Below are 20,434 nucleotides of genomic sequence, written 5' to 3' on the forward strand. Positions count from 1 at the left end.
TTGTTAAATAATTGTCATCATTACCATTGCATTAATAAAATAATCTGGAGTTTATATTGCATTCAGGGGTTGAACAGTGTGTGTCTTTCAGAAAAGCTAAAAGTCACAGGCTGACAGGAAACAGGCTTGCAGAGAGTTGCAGAAGCAGGAAGTTATTTTGAGGAGCAGGCCAGACGAGGCCATTTGAATTACTAGGTTATTCAAAATGATCATTGCCTTAACAGAGTAACAGATAGCTTTAAGAAGGCCTTAAGATGCTTATGCACACAGTTATTATGTTTAGTAGAGGTTCTTGGTTAAAACATTTATTTAGAGGAGAGATTAGTTATGTCTCGACAAGAAAGAGGAACAATTCACTTTGAGACAAGAACGGAAAGTACCAGCCATAAAAATAGAAGATGATTTTCTGGGTGAAAAGTCATGGTGATGTTGATCTGATCTATGTATAAAATGTATCGGTGACGCATGAAGGGGCGTCAGTAAACAAACCCTGATGCTATAAAATATCTGTTCATGCTTTGATTAAGTCGAGGACTACTGGCTGTCTGCGTACAGAGTGTCTTCCCACACGTGTGTTCATTAAAATCATTGTTGGACCAAGATCCTCTGGACCATGAGTGGTTTGTACTCTCCCTCCTCAATTTTGAACCTTAACAGCAGCCAAGAGGCCCATGGTGACTCTGGACGAGCTGCAGAGATCTACAGCTCAGGTGGGGGAATCTGTCCATAAGACAACTATTAGTTGTGCACTGCACAAAGTTGGCCTTTATGGAAGAGTGGCAAGAAGAAAGCCATTGTTAACAGAAAACCATAAGAAGTCCCGTTTGCAGTTTGCCACAAGCCACGTGGGGGACACAGCAAACATGTGGAAGAAGGTGATCTGGTCAGATGAGACCAAAATGGAACTTTTCGGCCAAAATGCAAAACGCTATGTGTGCCAGAAAACTAACACTGCACATCACTCTGAACACACCATCCCCCCTGTCAAATATGGTGGTGGCAGCATCATGCTTCTCTTCAGCAGGGACAGGGAAGCTGGTCAGAGTTGATGGGAAGATGGATGGAGCCAAATACAGGGCAATCTTGGAAGAAAACCTCTTGGAGTCTGCAAAAGACTTGAGACTGGGGCGGAGGTCCACCTTCCAGCAGGACAACGACCCCAAACATAAAGCCAGGGCAACAATGGAATGGTTTAAAACAAAACATATCCATTTGTTAGAATGGCCCAGTCAAAGTCCAGATCTAAATCCAATCGTGAATCTGTGGCAGGATCTGAAAACTGCTGTTCACAAACGCTGTCCATCTAATCTGACTGAGCTGGAGCTGTTTTGCAAAGAAGAATGGGCAAGGATTTCAGTCTCTAGATGTGCAAAGCTGGTAGAGACATAGCCTAAAAGACTGGCATCTGTAACTGCAGCAAGAGGTGGTTCTACAAAGTTTTGACTCAGGGGGCTGAATAATTATGCACACCCCACTTTGCAGTTATTTATTTGTAAAAAATGTTTGGAATCATGTATGATTTTCGTTCCACTTCTCACGTGTACACCACTTTGTATTGGTCTTTCACGTGGAATTCCAATAAAATTGATTCATGTTTGTGGCTGTAATGTGACAAAATGTGGGAAAATTCAAGGGGGCCGAATACTTTTGCAAGCCACTATGCTGTAAGTTTTATACTAAAGTGGAAAAATATGTGTACTCTTTTTTTTTTCTTCCTTAAGCCATACCCACACAGTTTACTGAGTTTCAAAGGCATTAAATAACAACACTGTCTGAAAGGTAGGGTCAAAAAAATAACTCCACAGTGGCACTCTTTCTCTTTAGCTAAGGCCTGACTCTGACATCCATACTTACAAGCCTAACTAAGTGTTGAAAGCTGGAGATTGCCATTTTGAATGGTCCCATTAATTCTGTTTGTTGAGCTGTCTCATTACAGAGTTAATAGTGCATTTGTCCTGATTGCGGTTATGTTACGGAACAATAATCACACTGTTGAACTAAAGAGTGGAAGATGCACACCACACAAAGGAATTTATGATGGCTTGTGTAAATCTGGAAAATGTCCATATATTTAATTATTAAATAATAAAATACATAATTGCTACATAGGTTATATTGAGGTGGTATTGACATACCCAAGCAAAACTAATAGTTCAATATATTATTGCTAAAAACCTTTGTCAACCCTGAGAGGATAAATAATTTGCAACATACACACAAAAATAGACAAAATACAACGTACTAAAAACATCTTCACCAGTCTAATTATTACATAGCCAATTAGTAGCCAAAGAGGAAAAAATATCTATATAGAGCCAGTGTTTCACTATACTGACAAAACTTTTGCAAATTTTTATTAATTTCTGCACATTCTTTTATTATTTAGATTATTTCTGCATGAGACAGTAGTGCAGGAACCCACAATAACAGACTTTCTTTTCTCCCTACACTATAAAATGCTCTGCCATTGCGGTTCAACTGGGAGAATATTCACAGTTTCAAACTTCCCAGATCAATAACTCATAAAGTAAAATGTTATTCAAACAGAAGGTATGATCAACAGATTAGGGGAACAAACCATTAAATTACTAAAATAAATTTAGCTGATTCAACATAATCTCCTCAAAGAACCTGCACACAGGGACAAGTGGAGGTAGACACTGTCAGTATGATTTTCAGTGGAAACAACTTGAAATGCTGTACATGTCAGTGTGAAATCATATGCTGGCATAGAGCCCACTGAAAAAGCAGATTTGTTTTTGGTTACAAAATCATTGCTCACTATCTGAACAACTCAACAGATTTGCCTCATCCACTTCATCCACACATTCATTTCTTCAAGACTTCCAGAAGGGGATGAAAGATCACTGTTTTGAAACTCTGTAGGAGAGCCAGCAGTTTTGCAGAGGTACAAGTGCAAGGGGCCAGGATGGCACTTCCACTAAGACATCTAAAATTTAAAGCTGTACTGAAAATGGTCCAGAGGTGCAGGAGGATGTGATCAAGCAAAAAATGTTTGTCCCAGCAATCCTAGCAGATACTTAGAATTAACTGACATCAAAAGCAACAGTACACATGAGCAAATACCCCATGTAAGAGAGAGCTAACAATCTTTCATACAAAAAACTAAAGCATTCAGACATTGACGAACTTGTGCACTAGAAATATGTGTGTGTGTGTGTGTGTGTGTGTGTGTGTGTGTACATGTTTAGATGTCTTTGTGAGGACAGAAAATTGGCATGCTACTATACTTGTGGGGACCAACAGTCCCCACGAGTTTTAAGGCATTTTTTGAGGCTCAAAATGTGGTTTTAGTGTCAGAATTACAATTAGGTTATGGTTAGGTTTAGGCTGAAGGTTAGGATTAGGCATTCATTTCTGATGGTTATCGTTAGGGTAAGCGGCTAGGGAAAGCATCAAGTCCTCACTAAGATATGAAAACAAGTGTGTGTGTGCGCGTGTGTGTGTGTGTGTGTGTGTGTGTGTGTGTGTGTGTGTGTGTGTGTGTGTGCAGTCTGTTTCACTTTCTGTGGTGTTGCTAACTATACTCCATTCCAGGATTTTTCCTGTTTTACATTATTCCTACAATACTGCTGTGTTTGAGCTGATGAAAATCCACCCAGGCCCGTCCAGCTAACAAAATATTTTAGAGGAGACATAACTGCAGATTCAGTTTTTAATATAGATGTTTGGTGTAAGTGGAACAGGTAATGTGATTGAGGAAATTAACCTGCACTGACAGCATCAAACTCACATGAACACATAAAGGTTCAAAGTGCATTCACAGTTATAAAAAAACATCTGTATTATGAAAAAAACAAACAAAACAAAATTAATAATTGTAGGAAAATTTACAATCCTAGTTAGTGTGTAGTGAAGTGGTAACCCCAAGTGGTTCATGCATAATAAACTCTGACCAGCTAGGCCTTTTATGTGCAATCTGGAACACCAAAGCACAGGAACATCAAAGTCTACACCAAAACACAATGGAAATACTAAATAACTTTTGTCATGCAGTGTAGTGTCATTAAAACTGCTTGTCAAATTAATTATATCTTCTTGTCTACGGCACCCTGGTAGCTTCTATTGGGAACTATTGTTTGCTTTTTATATTCCAATTTTAAAAGGGCACTGCAGATGAGATTAGTAGGTTCCAACTCTATTACAGCTGGGAATGAAAATTATTATCTTTAATAATGTCTATATTTATGACTGTTACTTTCTGTTGAAAGTCCAAAAAGTGCTTTATAACCAGTATCTGCATATCTGCTTATCTATGTGATCACAGTAAGCTGGAGAACCACTTTTTTTTAAAAAAAAGAAAAAAAAAAGAAAAACAAGAATGCAGAGCTGCAACATAAAAAAATACATTTCTAAAAATGTCAAGTGGCTCTGGAGGAAGAACTCTGCATAGAATATGAATCCTCCTCCCTATTGGAATTCGGCCATCATAATTCCTCTAATTGGCTACAGATCTCACCATTTTTCTCCCTTCCACAATGTGTGATTAATTTATTTAAGGAGGGGAAATTAACATTACAACCAGACATATAACATATTTTTTTCCTCAGGCTCCCTCTGAATGTGTTATACTGTTAAACAGATGGAAGGAGAATCTTTCTACATGCATATAAACTATCAACACTTTTTTAAAAATTCAAATGCAATTTGTGTAGTCATCTGCTTTGAAATTAGATAAACTCAGTTTTAGCAAATAAATAAACACCTACTCGGAAAAAAATGATGAGGAACGTTCCCTTAAATGCATATAAGGATTTAATGTATAAACAACCACAAAACACGACAAATTAATGGCTGCAGATCAGCGTGTGTGTATTGTTCACCTTGATGATGCACTTAACCACTCTGAAGACACATGACCTACCATTGACCTCAGGAGAGCATGTTCTGCTGTGTTACACATCTAAGGGTAATTGCTGTTAGATTAGAGCTAATCCAAAGCAGACAAAATACCAGAAAAAAAATGCATGCCGTGTGCTGTGCCTCTAAATGGAGGCGAGTGCGATACAGCCATGACATACCAATGAGCTATCACTGGATAAGCATACAATGTGTTAGACCAAATGCCTGTATTCCCACAAGTCTTATCAGAAGTGCATTGATATGCTGCAAACTCCTCTGTTCTGTACTGATTTTCATAAGTGGATATCTGCATATGAATATGCATAATCTGTAGGCAAAGAACAGCACTGGCTTGAATCTTTCTGGAATCTGTTTGCTCAAATTAAATTTGAGGAGGCTTTGGCTTCACGCAGGTATAAAGTCGGGACCTCAAGGAATGGACAAAATGCAATCTCAAACCCATCTGCTATCATCTGATGACAATTTACCTTTGTGTTGTTTGTGGTTTCTTTTCTTTTATCTTGTTTTTAATTGATCTGTACTCATAGATGGACTGTAAACAGTGACCGCCACATGCAAGTCTTTGCCCAGATATCGTTTAATTCAGAGTGCTGAAACAATTAGGAGCTCTGCCGGAGTCTCACAGTGGTGTAGAAAACCCCAGTGTTTCTCCTGGGATCACCTTAGATAATGTGAAAATATTGAGGAAAACTAAAATTACTGAGATAACGTTCATATTGTATATGTTGATAATGTAGTTATTGTTGCAGGACAGATATTATTATACTTTTCTGTTAAATAAATCTTCTTTGTACAACCTATGGATATCTTTGTTTTGTTTCGGAAAAAGTCAGTGGAACAACATTATTCATCCAGACAACTATAAAAGAAGAGAGTTAGAACATGTATCTCTGTGCAGATAAAGCCAGTTCTACCAGGAACTCTGAGAGATGTGCATGATGGAGCATTAGAAAAAACTGTGGGAGGGAACTCATCAGCTGAGGGGAGATTAATGGAGCATGTGCTTTATCTGAAAGGAAATCTAAAAGATTGTACAACTTGAAGGGAATGGAAATAGGTACAAACATACCAGCATGGATAAAAGGTTTAAAATCTTTTGTAGGAACCATGAGGTAGCGAGCAGTGCAGAACTGGCACATTTCCAAGGTGCAGCACCAATTCTGGAGGGAATCAAATTTTATGGGTCTTAAACATCATTGTGACCAGCTTATATGAACAATGACTCCCGTCTTCCTCTTTGAAACACACACTGCCTGTCATGCTTGCAAAACAAAAACCCTATTCAGATAATTCTATTAACTAGGTTAGTCAAGACTATATAAGCGCATCTCCAATATGATATGATAATGAACTCTTATATACTATACAATCGATACTAAAAACATACACTGTGCAGTTTTAAGATAAAGGGAAAAAATAGACATAATCTATTTTCAGAAATAGATTTCAAAAAATGCTGAATCTTTTGAAAACTGAAATGTGGACTGTATAATTTGTCTGTTAGGATGAGAAAAAATAAAACAGAGTATAACAAAACAAGGTTTGGTGAACAACATAGACTGTGCATGAAGGCAGGAGGAACAAGTAGGAGAAAGAACAATCAGAGCTCAAAAAGAGTGAAAGTGGGCTTTCTCCCACTAACCTGTCAACCAGTAGGAGGATATTTAGATGCTTTTCAGTCTGTTTGAAGCCAGAGATGGTGGTGTCCCAGTGAGCTCGGTTCTGGGGAAAACAAGTTTTCTGGATGGTTTGATGCAGACTCTCACATTATCTTAAACTGTTACTACATTATTTTGGAGACTGCAACAGCTATCAAATAAAGATTACACATAAAGAACTTTGAAATTAGAAAATGTTCACCACCGAACCCTAATAAAACAGTACGGGTAAACAATCACCAAACCCTAATCACTTCATGCACTGTTTTTGGCAGTTTTCTGCTTTCTATTTCACACTTGTCATTTTAATCAAGACATACTTAAGTGGGCTTTGTTGCCACACTGGCATGTAAACAATGCTAAAGAGAGAGGATACTTCAGTCGCAAGCACTGGTGATCAAATGCTTTTTTTCTGCTTTGCACACCAGCAACAAAATTTCACAGTAGCTTTACAGAAGATTGTAGGTATAAGCAGGTATTCCATAAGTCAGAAGCTCCTTCACTAGTATGTTACACAGCGACCTCATACTGGCTTTTTGAAGATAAGTTAAAACTTGAACATAATTAGAAAAACACAAATGGCAAAAGAAATTCCACCAGCTCTTGAGCTCTAACATGAGGATAAACTGTGCATTTCCAGGCTATTGCTTCCAAACGCATAATTGAAATATGAATACATTCCCCCTTAAGGGAAAGACAATGCTCATTATTGCTCTCTACTCTTAGGTTGTTTCTCTGGTGTCATTTGGTGTGCAGATGTTTTATCCATTTTTAGCATGTTTTTACAATGTGTTCAGCAGAACTTATTTTATAATGCAACAAAAATCTCTATATTCTTAAAAAATAGACAAGAACAAGATGTTCTTCGAATTAAAGTGTTTAGGTTTTATCTTTACAAGGATGCTCTTTAAGGACTGTTAAATCTAAACATTTGACTTGATTAAAATGCCGATGTGGTGAATGGAAGCATATAACCCAACACCTGTCAGCAGGGCTGGACTGGGGCAAAAAATCAGCCTGGCCATTTTGACTAGAGACCGGCCCGCCAGGTATACGAAAAGGCATAAAGCCTTTGAATGAAAACAAACGCTGTTGTGACAGTGATGTACACTGTCTTGTTGGTATATATGTATCAATCTAATAAACTTAAACCTACGTCACCTCCCTATTCTGGCATTCTAAACAGTATTTAGTGGAAATATTAAACAACCTAATTAATAGGGTTGCCAACTCCCAGCGAGAAAAAAAAAAAAAAAAATCACCCCCCACCCTCCGCCTTATGATGCTTAATCGATGTAATAGACTTTAATTTAATGCACGTGTAAAACAAATGCACAGAAACCAATTATTTTTCTACAATAATTAAATAGATTCAGCATCTTTCATCAACAGAATTGCATACTGCACAGATAGTACCTTCCCAAAGGAAAAAGTACTTCAGCTTACTAGGGTTATATTAAACTTAATATTTACTACATACAGTAATAGATTTCTATACATTGTACATCAGATGAAAACTTGATTCAGATAATTATTTATTAAAAACTAGACATTTGAAATGAGAATAAGAAAGTATTTCCTTGTGCCCCCCTTTCCCTGTTAATGCCCTACCTGGCCCCCTGGCAAAACTTTGCTAGACCCGCCCCTGCACAGTTACCAGCTGTCAGCTACATAGAAAAGGATCCTGGTGTTATTTGTCTCTCAGAAACAGTTCATAACTTCCCTTCAACTCATTCGTGTCACCCAAAAGGTAAACCTGTTTCTCCATCACCTGTTCAGCTCTGATGATTCAGTAAGGACATCTCCTGGTTTCATCTTCACGTTTCTCTCTCACCACATATCCAAACCGATCATGACCAGCAGCTTTTATGGCTGTGGCTCCAGCAAACATCAGCTGAATACTAGAAAGTAATATCAAATCAATTCTAACAATAGCTTATCAAGCTTAAACGTGCTGCTGTTGTTTAGCGCAACCTCCACTGGTTTCCTCTTTCTGGCGCAAAGTGGGTGATAAACAAACGAGAGAGACGGGAGAATGAGAGAACAAGAGGCAACAAGTAAAGACACAGAATACCTCCAGGTTTTTGTCTTTTTTCATTGTAGCTGAAGTATGGGACAAATCATGTTTCTTTTTTACCTCAATACGGAACTTTAAAGTTCGCCCTCATCGGCTGTAATTTGTCCAGCCCAGAGTCGATCATGACCAGTTGGCCAATCCACCACCTTTCATTGTTTACAAAAAAAACCCAAACAAACAAACAAAAAAACATCGGCCCATAAAAACATAAAATCACCATCGAGCATACTGGGCAAATGCCCGGTATGCCCGATGGCCAGTCCAGCTATGCCTGTCACGATCACTTGAGCTGGCAGCAACATTCAGGCACTTATTGCTTTTCTGCCTGTTTGTCTATTTCTGAATGTGTTTGTGTCAATGAGAAAGCTCGGGAAAAAAATTATAATTCCCCCATCTCTGCTGCACTTCTTTTGTTTAGAGTTTAAGCCCCAAATACCAATTTACTTTCATTAAATAACGCAATTCTGAGTCAGAGAAAATATTTTGTATTGATATTTTTTTATGTGGGGATCAATTCACAAAATTAAACGTCATGGTGGTACACATTAGTATCGATCTGCCCAACTTTAATACTGAAATAATAATACTGAGAGAGAAAAAAAAAAAAAACTATCACATGCTGATAGCAGTAAAAATTATCCGCTCAGATCGATGGACTCAACATGAAGTTAAAGAAAACTAATAATCACATAATGGAAAGCCAGAAATTGAGTTTCAATTTGACCACATTTGGTAATAGCTGCGAAATTCAAATAACTTAAAGAAACGCAGCCAGGAAACTTGAAATATTCAACATGTCTATATATCAAGCTTGTTTTTAAAGCTACTGTGTGTACGTTGATGGATTTATCCCATGGTCCCTGTGCCCCAAATGTCTGGCTTGCATTAAAAAAATATTTTACTAAGAGAGCAAATGCATTACAGTTTTTGTCACAGGGGGGCTTCTATTATGTGGTAGGGATACACCAGAGGAGCCCAAGGAGCAAAAAGAGCAACTAAATGGAATTGCTTTTATAAATCAGTGTCACATTAAGCATTCAGTGCACAGACTAAAAAGCCTCTCTACAGTATACAAGTAGCAAGTTTATGAATCTTTTGGGAATCAGCTTGCGGCATGCTCTCTTGTTAGCTACACCATCCAGCCTATCCTTTGATTCTAGTACAGCTTTACATATCAAGATAAGCAGTTGTGGAATTAAAGGGGGAGGTACAGCCACATGAAACAACTCAGGGGCTGAACTCAAACTTACAATGGAAGCTATAAAATCATGTAGAAAAAGGCTGACTGAAGCATTATGTTAGTGGAAATTAATCAAATAGACAGCAGGTAGCAATCAAACTCTTACTGCTGAAGAGGTTCGGGTTGCTTTTGATTTTTTCATTGTAAATTCTAGATAAATGCAGGGTGCTGGATACAATTTAGATAAAAAGATCCATAACAGGTGAGTCAGTGGGATTACCGCTGAAGCTTTGAAACCTTTTTTTGGTGATCTGAGTAAAATGGTAATTGTAGAAATGGTTATCAGGTCAGTCAGAGTAGTATACATATTTGGCATTTAAGTAAATTACAACTAGTAAATTCACCTATAACAGTCCACTTAACTCCAGCAACTCTTTATATAAAAGAGCTCTTTCGGTCTATTAAAACAAAGAGTTTTCATACCATGTGTCTGTGTACTGATAAACGTTAAATGCTTTGTTATGAACTACGCATTTATATGTCCCATAACAGTTACTCAACCAGAAAGTACTAACTGACTTTAAACATCCATATGGTCAACTGACAAGCATTTTCTGAAGTCTGAAAATAGGAGAAGCACATTAACAATTGTGTCTGTTGTTGCTGTGCACATATAAAAGAAAGAGAAAGCGGGAGTAAATAAAGATTGCATTCATTAGGGGTATTTACATACAAGTTCTTTGTTCATTTCATCAAAGATAACTACAGCGCGCCTTTCAGCAATGGTAATGATCAAATAATTATCTGGAGATCAAAGCTGTCCACCAGTGCTGCAAGGCAAGACTGGAGACTGGTGGTAAAACAATGCAATACAAAATACAGTTACTGTGGAGGACAATAACAATCAAGGGTCACTGACCACAGTTCATTCATCCTTCCTGTGACATCCCTAAGGTCTCTCACCATTAAAGTAAATGAGCATGGTTCTCCACTTACTGAGTCTGTCATTTAGGAAGAGAGAGAGAGAGTGAGAGAGACCGAGAATAAGCAAGATGGATAGATACGTACATACATACATATATACAACATTCAAAGCTATGACTATGTTTAACGCTCGGTATAAAATGGCAGCGGTGCAATAATTGTAATTGCTTTGTGACATTCAAGAGCAAAAAAGTAGCTGACCAAAGAGAGAGAGAGAGGCAAGGCCTTCTGTGTTTTTTTCTGTTTTTAAAACATGAAAAATACAATTTGCAAATAATAACAGAGTGCCTGTCAAGTGATACTATACATTTACCAGCCCAAGATAGCTTCTGATTAATAGCAGAAAAATTGTTGAGAAGCAAGCCGGTCAGAATGGTTTGATGATCAGTGCCAAGTTTAAGCCTTCTTTTATGCAATTCTGCAATCCTGTCATTTTGCTGTATATGGAAAAAAGACAGGAGGGAAAATACTGTGGTGGGGCGTCACACATTAGATTGCATGAGTTGAGCATTCATCTTAAAAAGACAGCCTCCTATAGAGGTCTATTATCACAGGCAACATGATGACACGTATAATTTGCTGGCCTTCACAATATCCACCATGGGTTGTGTTTGTATGACTGGATTACACTCGTGGCATATCAATTGGCATCTTTTCAATTTTCCACAATGCACTAGATCTAAACCGAAGCAAACGTAAGTGCAATGCAACATTAAAAAGAGTCCTTACAAAAACTCACACATCTATCTCAACTCTACACCATATAATAACTCCCATCTCTACTGTTGACCCTTCCCCCTTTTCATTGCTTCTGCTGCAGTGCTAAGCTGGAGTCCTGACATAATATTGAGTTGTGGTGCAGCATGTACATGTTCTATGCCACGGGGAAAACACTTTTTCCCCCCACTCGACCACTGAATCTTTGTCTCTCCCATGTGTAAGCGATTGGGGTTAGCTATGACTCTGTTTATAGAGATAGGGAAAGGCTGGTTGACAAAAAAATAAAAAATAATATTGGGGTGGGAAAAAAGGGTTAAGATCTTGAACAATAGTTCTCCAGGTTTTCTGAAATGCTTTTAAAGGGTTTTTTACTTTTTTCCATTGGCTGCTTTTTCTTTCATTTTCACAGATAACACAGTCTGAGATGCATGAAATGGTACTTTTGCACCGGAGAGGTAAACCGGGAAAACTATCCATAGCCGATGAACAGCCATGCTCTTAATCCAGCAATGACCTGAAACTAGACCTCAGAGGCAACCTTTAGTTGACAAATCTACTGTTTGCAGAAATGTTCTCAGTGGAAGAGTGGCTGTCATGAATCCATTCTTGAGGAAGGGAAATGGCTGAAAGGAAAGGCTGAGGTATGATAAATTACACAAGAACTGAATCAGTGGCAACAGGTCCAAATGTAAAGGTTTTCATTCAAATTGTCCTCCATGTACGGAGGAAGTCAGGGGAGAAGTAAAACAGTGAGCCCCTACAGCCATCTGTAAAACACCGTGGATCAAAAAAAAAGCAGCATCAGATTTGCAATACCATACATTTGCAGTGCATTATATTGCCATACAATCCGGAAAGCACCAGATTGGCTATGGCTTCATTTTTCAGCATGGCAATGATTCCAAACACACAGCCAATGCAGTAAAAGCATACCTGGACAGACAATGGAACACCTTTAGTCATGGACTGGCCTCCCAGAGCCCCAGACATCAACATTATTGAAGTAGCATTGGATCATTCTGACAGAAAACTGAATAAAAGTCAGCCACCATCTAAAAAAGATCTTTGAATATCTTTCAAGAGTCTTGGAGAACTATTCTTGTAAACTACTTAAAGAAATTACAAGAAAGCTTACCTAGGAGGGCTCAGTCTATGTTGAAGAATAGAATCATACTAAATATTTATTTTTATATAAACTCTGCTTTTGCTGTACATACTTTAATAATACTGTGGTAATTCAACAAACTGCTACACTTACTTCCTATATTCCTGTCAAAAAATGAGTTTGGCACAGTACTGTAGTTCAAGATGATGGACAGATGATAAAGAACAGGAAGACATTTAAACGTTTTCAATCTTGCATTAGGTGCCCGAAGCTTTTCAAAAAGGTTAACTCTTCAGGTGTTTACAGAGTCAGCCGTGTTGCAAGCGGTATTGATTTCCTCTCTATCCCAAAACATCAAGTAAAATAAAAAAGGAAGATCATCTCGTGTGACAAAGCGTAGCAGCTTGGAATTATCTCCCTTGAACGTGCAAGCACAATGCCACACAATTTCATGAATTAGTGAGATAGCTCAGTACATGGCATTCAAAAACTAAATTAAAAACTGGGATTAAGAGCCCATATTTTAAGTAAAATGGTGGTGCACTGGTAAATCACAAAGTCAAAGCATTTGGAAATGAAAGCATGTGTTTCCTAATATATATGAAAATGACTAAGGAAAAAAAAGGAAAGTGAAGGAGAAGCAGGCTTGCACTTCTTCCACACTGCCCTTTCTGCTCATCTGTTCTCGGAGACACTTGTGGTAATAAATCAAAGCTGTGCAGACAGGCCATGGTGGAGAAGAATCTTGCTGTCCTTTTCCTTCCTTACCTATAACCTCTGACTTTGGTTTGACAAAACTATCAGAAATCTGACATTATCCACAAAACAGACAAGACTATGCTCGTTGTGGATCGGGTGATATTTTGCTAACAGGTTATACTCCAGCACGACAGAAATCCAGCTGTTATGAGAAAGTGGAAAGCACAATGGTAGACTAGTTTACTAGTAGTATCCTAACCAGTTAGGCTAACATTATGTGTCTCTAGCCCCTGAATTCAAACAACAAGGCCATTTCACACCAGCAACAAGAAATTCAGCACAGATGTTTTTCATCACAGATTTGTTTGCTTTAGTCACAAATGGCTAATGTCATGGAACGGAGACATGAGCTGTGTGTGAAATTCCACCCCTATTTAAAATGCACCGCACGGCTTGTTTTCTGACAATATCCACTATACTACTATAATGTTCTAAAAAAAATTCTACGATGCACTAAAAAGCTGAAATGTAAGTTTACTGCTCACTATTGATTGAAATATTGATTGTCCATTATATGAAGAGCAGCATGTGAATGAATAGGGGGTGATTTTCATCGCATTATATTGTTACTATGGGTGGTAATAAACTGCTTCAGAGACAGTTCAGAAATGAGATAGCTCATTTAAGAGTCATTTCCCATATGGGTGTCACGTGGGTTTCAACACCACCCTACACCCGTAGGATACCAGCAGGAGATTATGAGTTTACTCCTTCCAATGTTAGAAGTGAACTTGAGCACAGATTCTTCACAGTTCTTTCCAACTAAGCTTTTTTCTTTGCAAACTAAGTCCTGATAATTATTAGCAAGCACTAATATCTTCGTCAATTACATGTTTTGTTTTGTTTTTTTAAACACAAGCCAATACACTTTCATCCACTCTCACAACACTTTTGACCACGCCTATTTAGGGTTCAGGAAGTGTATACCATTTTCACACAATTTCACACCGGTTTGTACCGGTTGCAATTAGTCATGTTTGCTCCGTCATCTCTGACTGCTTGTACCAAGACATATGGGCTTGGTTTTTTTTCTTTCTTTTAAACTGGAGCACAGCCTCTCTTATCTCCACATCAAATCAACAACAACATAAAAGAAGGCATTTTAAAAAAAAATCATAGATATCACACTGTTCTTAATCATGTGAAGAAGATAAATAACAAGTGCTGGTTTCACAGAAGGATGTGTTGACTGTGGTGTTAGACTTTTACCGCTTTGACTTTTACACCGAGAGGTGTTGTTGGCGTTTCCTAAGAGTTTTAGAACAATATTGAAAGAGCGATGCTAAAAGAGAGTGTTGCTGGGTGAGTACATCAATCCAAAACACTCTGCAGTCTGTATAGTTCTGTATAATAGCTGGTGGGTATGTAAAAGGCGAATATATAAAAAAATGATAAGACATACACCTGTAAGGCAATGCGATGTAGTGTGGTAATAAATTGCTTCGTAACAATAAATGGTGTATGTGGTGAGAATTCAACTTTTCTAGCTTCCTCTAGCACAGGGGTGGGGAACTCCAGGCCTCAAGGGCCGGTGTCCTGCAGGTTTTAGATCTCACCCTGGGTCAACACACCTGAATCAAATGATTAGTTCATTACCAGGCCTCTGGAGAACTTCAGGACATGTTGAGGGTGTAATTTAGCCATTTAAATCAGCTGTGTTAGATCAAGGACACGTCTAAAACCTGCAGGACACCGGCCCTCGAGAACTGGAGTTCCCCCACCCTTCCTCTAGCATAAGAAAATCACAATTCAGTATGTGAGATGAAACAGTGAGGCATGAAATAAATGCACTTCTGATAATAAAACCTCATTTCATTTTTTCTTAACAATTTAATCCCCAAAAGTTGATTCTGTTCATCTGGACGATGATGACATTCCTTTGGGGAAGTAAATCCCCAAAGGAATGATTGTTAACGTCTTGAGGATGCATCAAGACGTTAACAATTTAGTGTATTTTATGAATTCTATAACAACATTTCACAAACTCAACAGCCAATAATGCATTTGTCAAGAAGAAAGAGCTGTTGAGTGGACCAACAAGCAATATAGGGTATAAACTGGACACAGGGAAATCACAGGTGACATCTAGTATCAGCATTTAACCCAGTTCTGACAATTAAAAGGTTTAACAAATATAAAGGTGGTTCTACATTGCTGGCATGTGTACTTTCCTACCCACCTAGCAGCTTATCATGACACATTATGAATGCCAGACTGAAAGGTTTGACTAATTAAAGACAAACACAAGGCCTGACTGAACCATCCGATTGGTCTGTAAGCAAAAGAAAATACAATATATTTTTTTTATCAGTATAGATTTCACAACTATGACTGTTTAATTAGCAACAGTATTGACAAGTGTATTTGTAAACTTCTCACAGCTATGTAAAAATACACCTTTTGAGTTAAGCACTTTTCTTAACATATTGTTTTTAATTTAACTTCTGCCTCTATGCTCAGTTGATCTTTTTTAAAAGCCTTGTTAAAATCAATGGTCTCATTTTTTTTTTTTTTTTTAAAAATCCTTTTTCCACACTTTTTCTTTTTAATCTAATTTTTTCAAAACACAAAGCACACGAGTAATGCTTTCAATATGTATTACACATGAGGACCTATTAAAGCTCGTTTTCTTGCTCCACAGCATGTACTCATGCACTGAAAGGGTGAAGCAGCAAATTTGCTAGCTGGCTGACTGGGAGGACAGAGAGGCCTTTCTCACCAGTCAACGGCTGTCCTTAATGAGAATAGAAAGTGATTTACTAGCTTAATGCTCCAGCCCTCAGCCTGCCTGCCCGCCTTTGCTTTACACAGCCAGTTTAGTCGACACTCTTCATACAGAGAATGAAACTGAGACCAGGGAAACAGGGAAAAAAAGGAGGATAGCAAACTCCTGTCTGAAAACTGCAGTAATGAGATGTTCTCATGGATTCTCAGTCCCCGCATCACTGACTTCCTCCAAGCCCTGCATTTTTCTATCCGTCCTGCTTTTTGCTAAGTTCTCCATGATACTGTGCCATCTGAACAAATCGCAAACTGAATAAATTACATCATTCTGGAATTACTTCCTTTCACTTCATTTTGTTTGGCTAAAAGCTTTTAACAAACATCCCTGTTCCATACTTTCTCTACATCCTGTTACACAGTCACACTTACACCGCGAAGGGGAAATCAAGAGAACATGAATCGCTCACATGATTTGTAAGACTTAAAATGAACAATGAGTAATGCTCCTTTTATACTCATTCTGCTCCTGTTACAAAGTTGTTGTTGGGTTTTTTTGTGACTGGTATAAGACTGGTGTACTTCCCTGCTATTATGTTCCCTATGATTATCCAATCAGCAATGCTGTATTCAAGACCACTTTTAAATCACAGGCTTTCACTGAGAATCAGATGACCTGTCAGAAACCAGTTATCCACGGATGTGTGAATAAACAGAAAAAAGTGGGATGTTTTGCATCCCCTAAAATCTGCAACGACTAAATGTAGACAACGACACAAACTCTAGGCTAGTGCTTTATCCAGTTAAAGTTATACCGTCTTGCAAAACACGTGTGTTATGAGCTCAAGTGAGAATACCAATTTCATGCATATTTGCAGGGCCAAATTGCATTCCTTGATTGGGAAAGCATACTTAGGGTATGCATGAAATTTAAAATTATGTTTTACCATGAAATAGGAAAGTCAGACAGAAAGAAGGACGAAACAAGAATGAGGGATGGCAGAATAACTTGAGAGTGCCACTTAAAATCGAGTGGCACGGCTTGCGTTTACATACCGTAGTTTTTAAGTTGAGTAGGGAAAGCGAAAAGCGTGTTCTTCATACCTGGACTGGTGGGGATTTTTTTTGGGCGGGGGAGGGGGGGAACACGCCACAAAATTCAAACAGAGTAGAGCAGGTGATTTAACGCCGGGGACAAAATGTGTATAAGCGCGTGATTTGTTTTTATTTGTATCTTTTGGAAATATAGCTGTGTGCACAGCCTATGCGCACAAACGTGCAGCCAAACAGACCGGTTATCGCCATGGAGGGCAAACACAGAACTACAACAGTGTTCTTACCGAGTGTGAAGTAGGGAAGAGCCGTGTTGTCAAGATCATCCATTACGGAAATTCGCCCAGGTAGGTCTGTTCTAACGAATAATAGAAGTCTGGATTCCCCCCCTCCTCCTGCTCCTCCTCCTCCAGTTCCTCCTCCAGTTCCTCCTCCACCAACACCACCTGCTTCAGCAGCACCCCCTCCTCCGACCACGTTCCCCGAGGCTCCGCCGGTGAAGCTGAATTCGTTCTCCCGGAGTACGGGCAGGGTTGAAACGGTGACGGTTTTCACCTCACATGGCGTCTCCGTGTCGCTCTCCCTGTCCCTTTCCTCGTCAGGCGATGTCGCCCCTCTGTTTGCCTGGACAGTCAAGGAGCCTGTTAATAACAGACCCACGAGAAGGACGCGAAGGTGCAGCACTAATATCCTCGCCATCCCGCTCCTTGTGTGTGGTTCTCTCGCTTTGTGGGGCTCATAAGCTGTCCGTTCACTTATAGTACAGTCGCTGCAAAGGAGTCGCGTCCGTCCAGGAGGCGGCAGTACAGGTGTAGTGAGAATGACATCTTTCGGCTCCTTACAGATCCATTTGTGCTCACACGGGGACAACAGATTGCTTACACTTGGATAAACACGTGTCTTTTAAAAGACAGACACGAGGTAGAGGTATCTTGTTATTAGTGCAGGTTCGTGTTTAAACAAACACGAGCAGTAGATGAGTCTTCTTCTGAGTTCACAATAAAGTGTTAAACAACAAATAAAAAAAATAATACTTTTTTTTTCAATACAGCTTTATATGAGTTGAACGTGAGGACAGAGCTGCTATCCCGTCTAAACAAACAATTTATAGCTGAACATCTGTCCAGTTTGTTCTCCATGCAGGCAGTGTAAAGACAGCTCTACTGGTACTCGAAAACAAAGTACAGTTGACCGGAAAGATTACGGTTAAAGCCTAAAGTGCATTCACCACAGAGTGAAATATCCACACTTAAAATAAAAGTTGCATTCCAGATATAAAAAAAAGTTACACAGAAAAGGTTTAAAGAGAGGCTATAGACTTTCTTTTATTTACTGATTAAAAGTTTGTTTTTATTATATAATGTAGTACACCCCGTGTTCTTACTTGTTTAAGGTTGTTGTTTATTTTTAACTTTATGATTAAAACAACAACTCTTAGGAGTTTCTTCTTTTTCTTTTATGTCTTTTTCTGTATTTGGCTTAGAGATGGACAGAGTCTTTGAGCTCTGTCCGTGGTGCTGACTTGGTCAACCCTGTCCCGCTTGTCAGTGTGATATCACATAGTAATATTGCAAACACTATAAACCTAAATAATGCAACTGAGCAGTTGAAATCTAATTATTTAGAGTTTATTTGACATTTTGTCCTTGAGCATTAAATAATCTCAATTTGAAAAGTTAATTTCATTTAAGAGTACTTAATTTTGCGCCTGTTCAAAGTTCACCTACTCATATTGTGTTTATTTACCTTCATTTTACAATAATAGGGCTCTAAGATCATGAGTGATGTGCCTTTTTGACGCACACAGTGTTAGCACATTTAGGAGTGTGAATAGTGATGCTTGCTGCAAGAAAAGGTAAATCTGAATGAGTTAGCATTCCTGGTGCTCATCAGTAGTAGATAATCGTTTATCATTATTTTTAAGTGAGACAAGAATAATGAATATTGACTGCAGTGTTTTTTGTTTAAAAAACGAAATTACTCATGTTTGCTAAAACTAATGCAATTACAATGTTAAATGGCTTTTATGTGCTTAAAAATCAAATGAACAAGAGATTAAGTCATACAACTGAATATTTCTGAATTGATTTAAGTAGTATGTATAGCATACTAGCATTCAAAGAAACAGCAAAACCTCTGAAAACATTTCACTTTCACAAACATTTTCCTTCATTTTGAGATCCGTCAGTGCTGCACAGTTTTCCTAAACAAATTACATTACATGGAATAAATGACACTTATTACATGAAATAAATGACATTTTGCAATGCACAGGTAATTATAGACAACTTGTTACTTTTTACACCTGTTCAACTCCTCACTCATGTAGATATCTAATCAACCACTCACTGTATGTTACGATAACCTTGCTAAAGTTCAAACCAGGCATCAAGATGGGGAAGGAAGATGATTTAATTGATTTTGATGTCTGCTGTTGGTGACAGACAGGCTGGTTTGAGCATTTCAGAAACTGTTCTTCTGGGATTTCCCCACACAACCATCTCTCAGGTTTACAACAAATGGTCCAAAAAAGAGAAAACATCCAGTGAGCAGCAGTTCTCTGGGTGAAGATGCCTTGTAGATGACAGAAGTCTGGGGAAAATGACTTGAGATGACAAGAAGGCAACAGTAACTCAAATAATCACTTAAAGGGAAGACTGGAAAACTGTTGCCTAGTTTCACACGTCTTGATTTCTGCTGCAACATTCGAATGGCAGGGTCAGAATTCTGGCATAAAGAACATAAAAGCATGGATCCATCCTGCCTTGTATCAGAGGTTCAAGCTGCACATGGTGGTATGATATAGTGTGGAGGATATTTTCTTGGAACATTTTGGGCCACTTAGTACAAACTGAGCATCACTGAAAAAACACTACAGCTTATCTGAGTATTGTTGCTGACCATGTCTGTTCCTTTCTGACCACAGTGTACCCATCTTCTGATAGCTGCTTCCAGCAGGATGCTGCAGCACGTCAAAAAGCTCAAATGATCTCAGACTGGTTTCTTGAACATGAGAGAATCACTGTATTCAAATGGTCTGCCCAGTCTCCAGACATCAATCCGATGTAAGATGCACCACTAAGATGCGATAAAATGGGATGTCAGTGTCATAACTATGGAGCAAAAAAATCTGTAGCAACTGTGCGATGCTATTATATCATTATGGACCAAAGATTTTCTAACCAGCTGTGTAATGCTTCATGTTAGTTTTCCAAACTCTTCCTGAGGTTTCCTCAACACTGTGAAAAATATGATTTCTTTTTTCATTTATCTTTCAGCTTTAAGCTACAACT

The 20,434-nt window shown here is 38.5% G+C and overlaps 1 protein-coding gene across 1 annotated transcript in view; it reads right to left on the bottom strand.

Annotated features, from left to right (window-relative positions):
• The window catches only part of astn2 (astrotactin 2), a 303,516-nt gene extending 285,664 nt beyond the window's left edge, over positions 1–17,852 (bottom strand). Inside the window, exon 1 of the mRNA XM_012916877.3 lies at positions 17,429–17,852. Within this exon, the coding sequence (XP_012772331.2) occupies positions 17,429–17,840 (412 nt within the window). The 5' untranslated portion in view covers positions 17,841–17,852. The remainder of the gene's footprint in view (positions 1–17,428) is intronic.
• Between the last annotated feature and the right edge of the window lie 2,582 nt (positions 17,853–20,434).

Source organism: Maylandia zebra, linkage group LG7 (assembly GCF_041146795.1).
Source record: "Maylandia zebra isolate NMK-2024a linkage group LG7, Mzebra_GT3a, whole genome shotgun sequence".
Classification (NCBI taxonomy): Eukaryota; Metazoa; Chordata; class Actinopteri; order Cichliformes; family Cichlidae; genus Maylandia; species Maylandia zebra.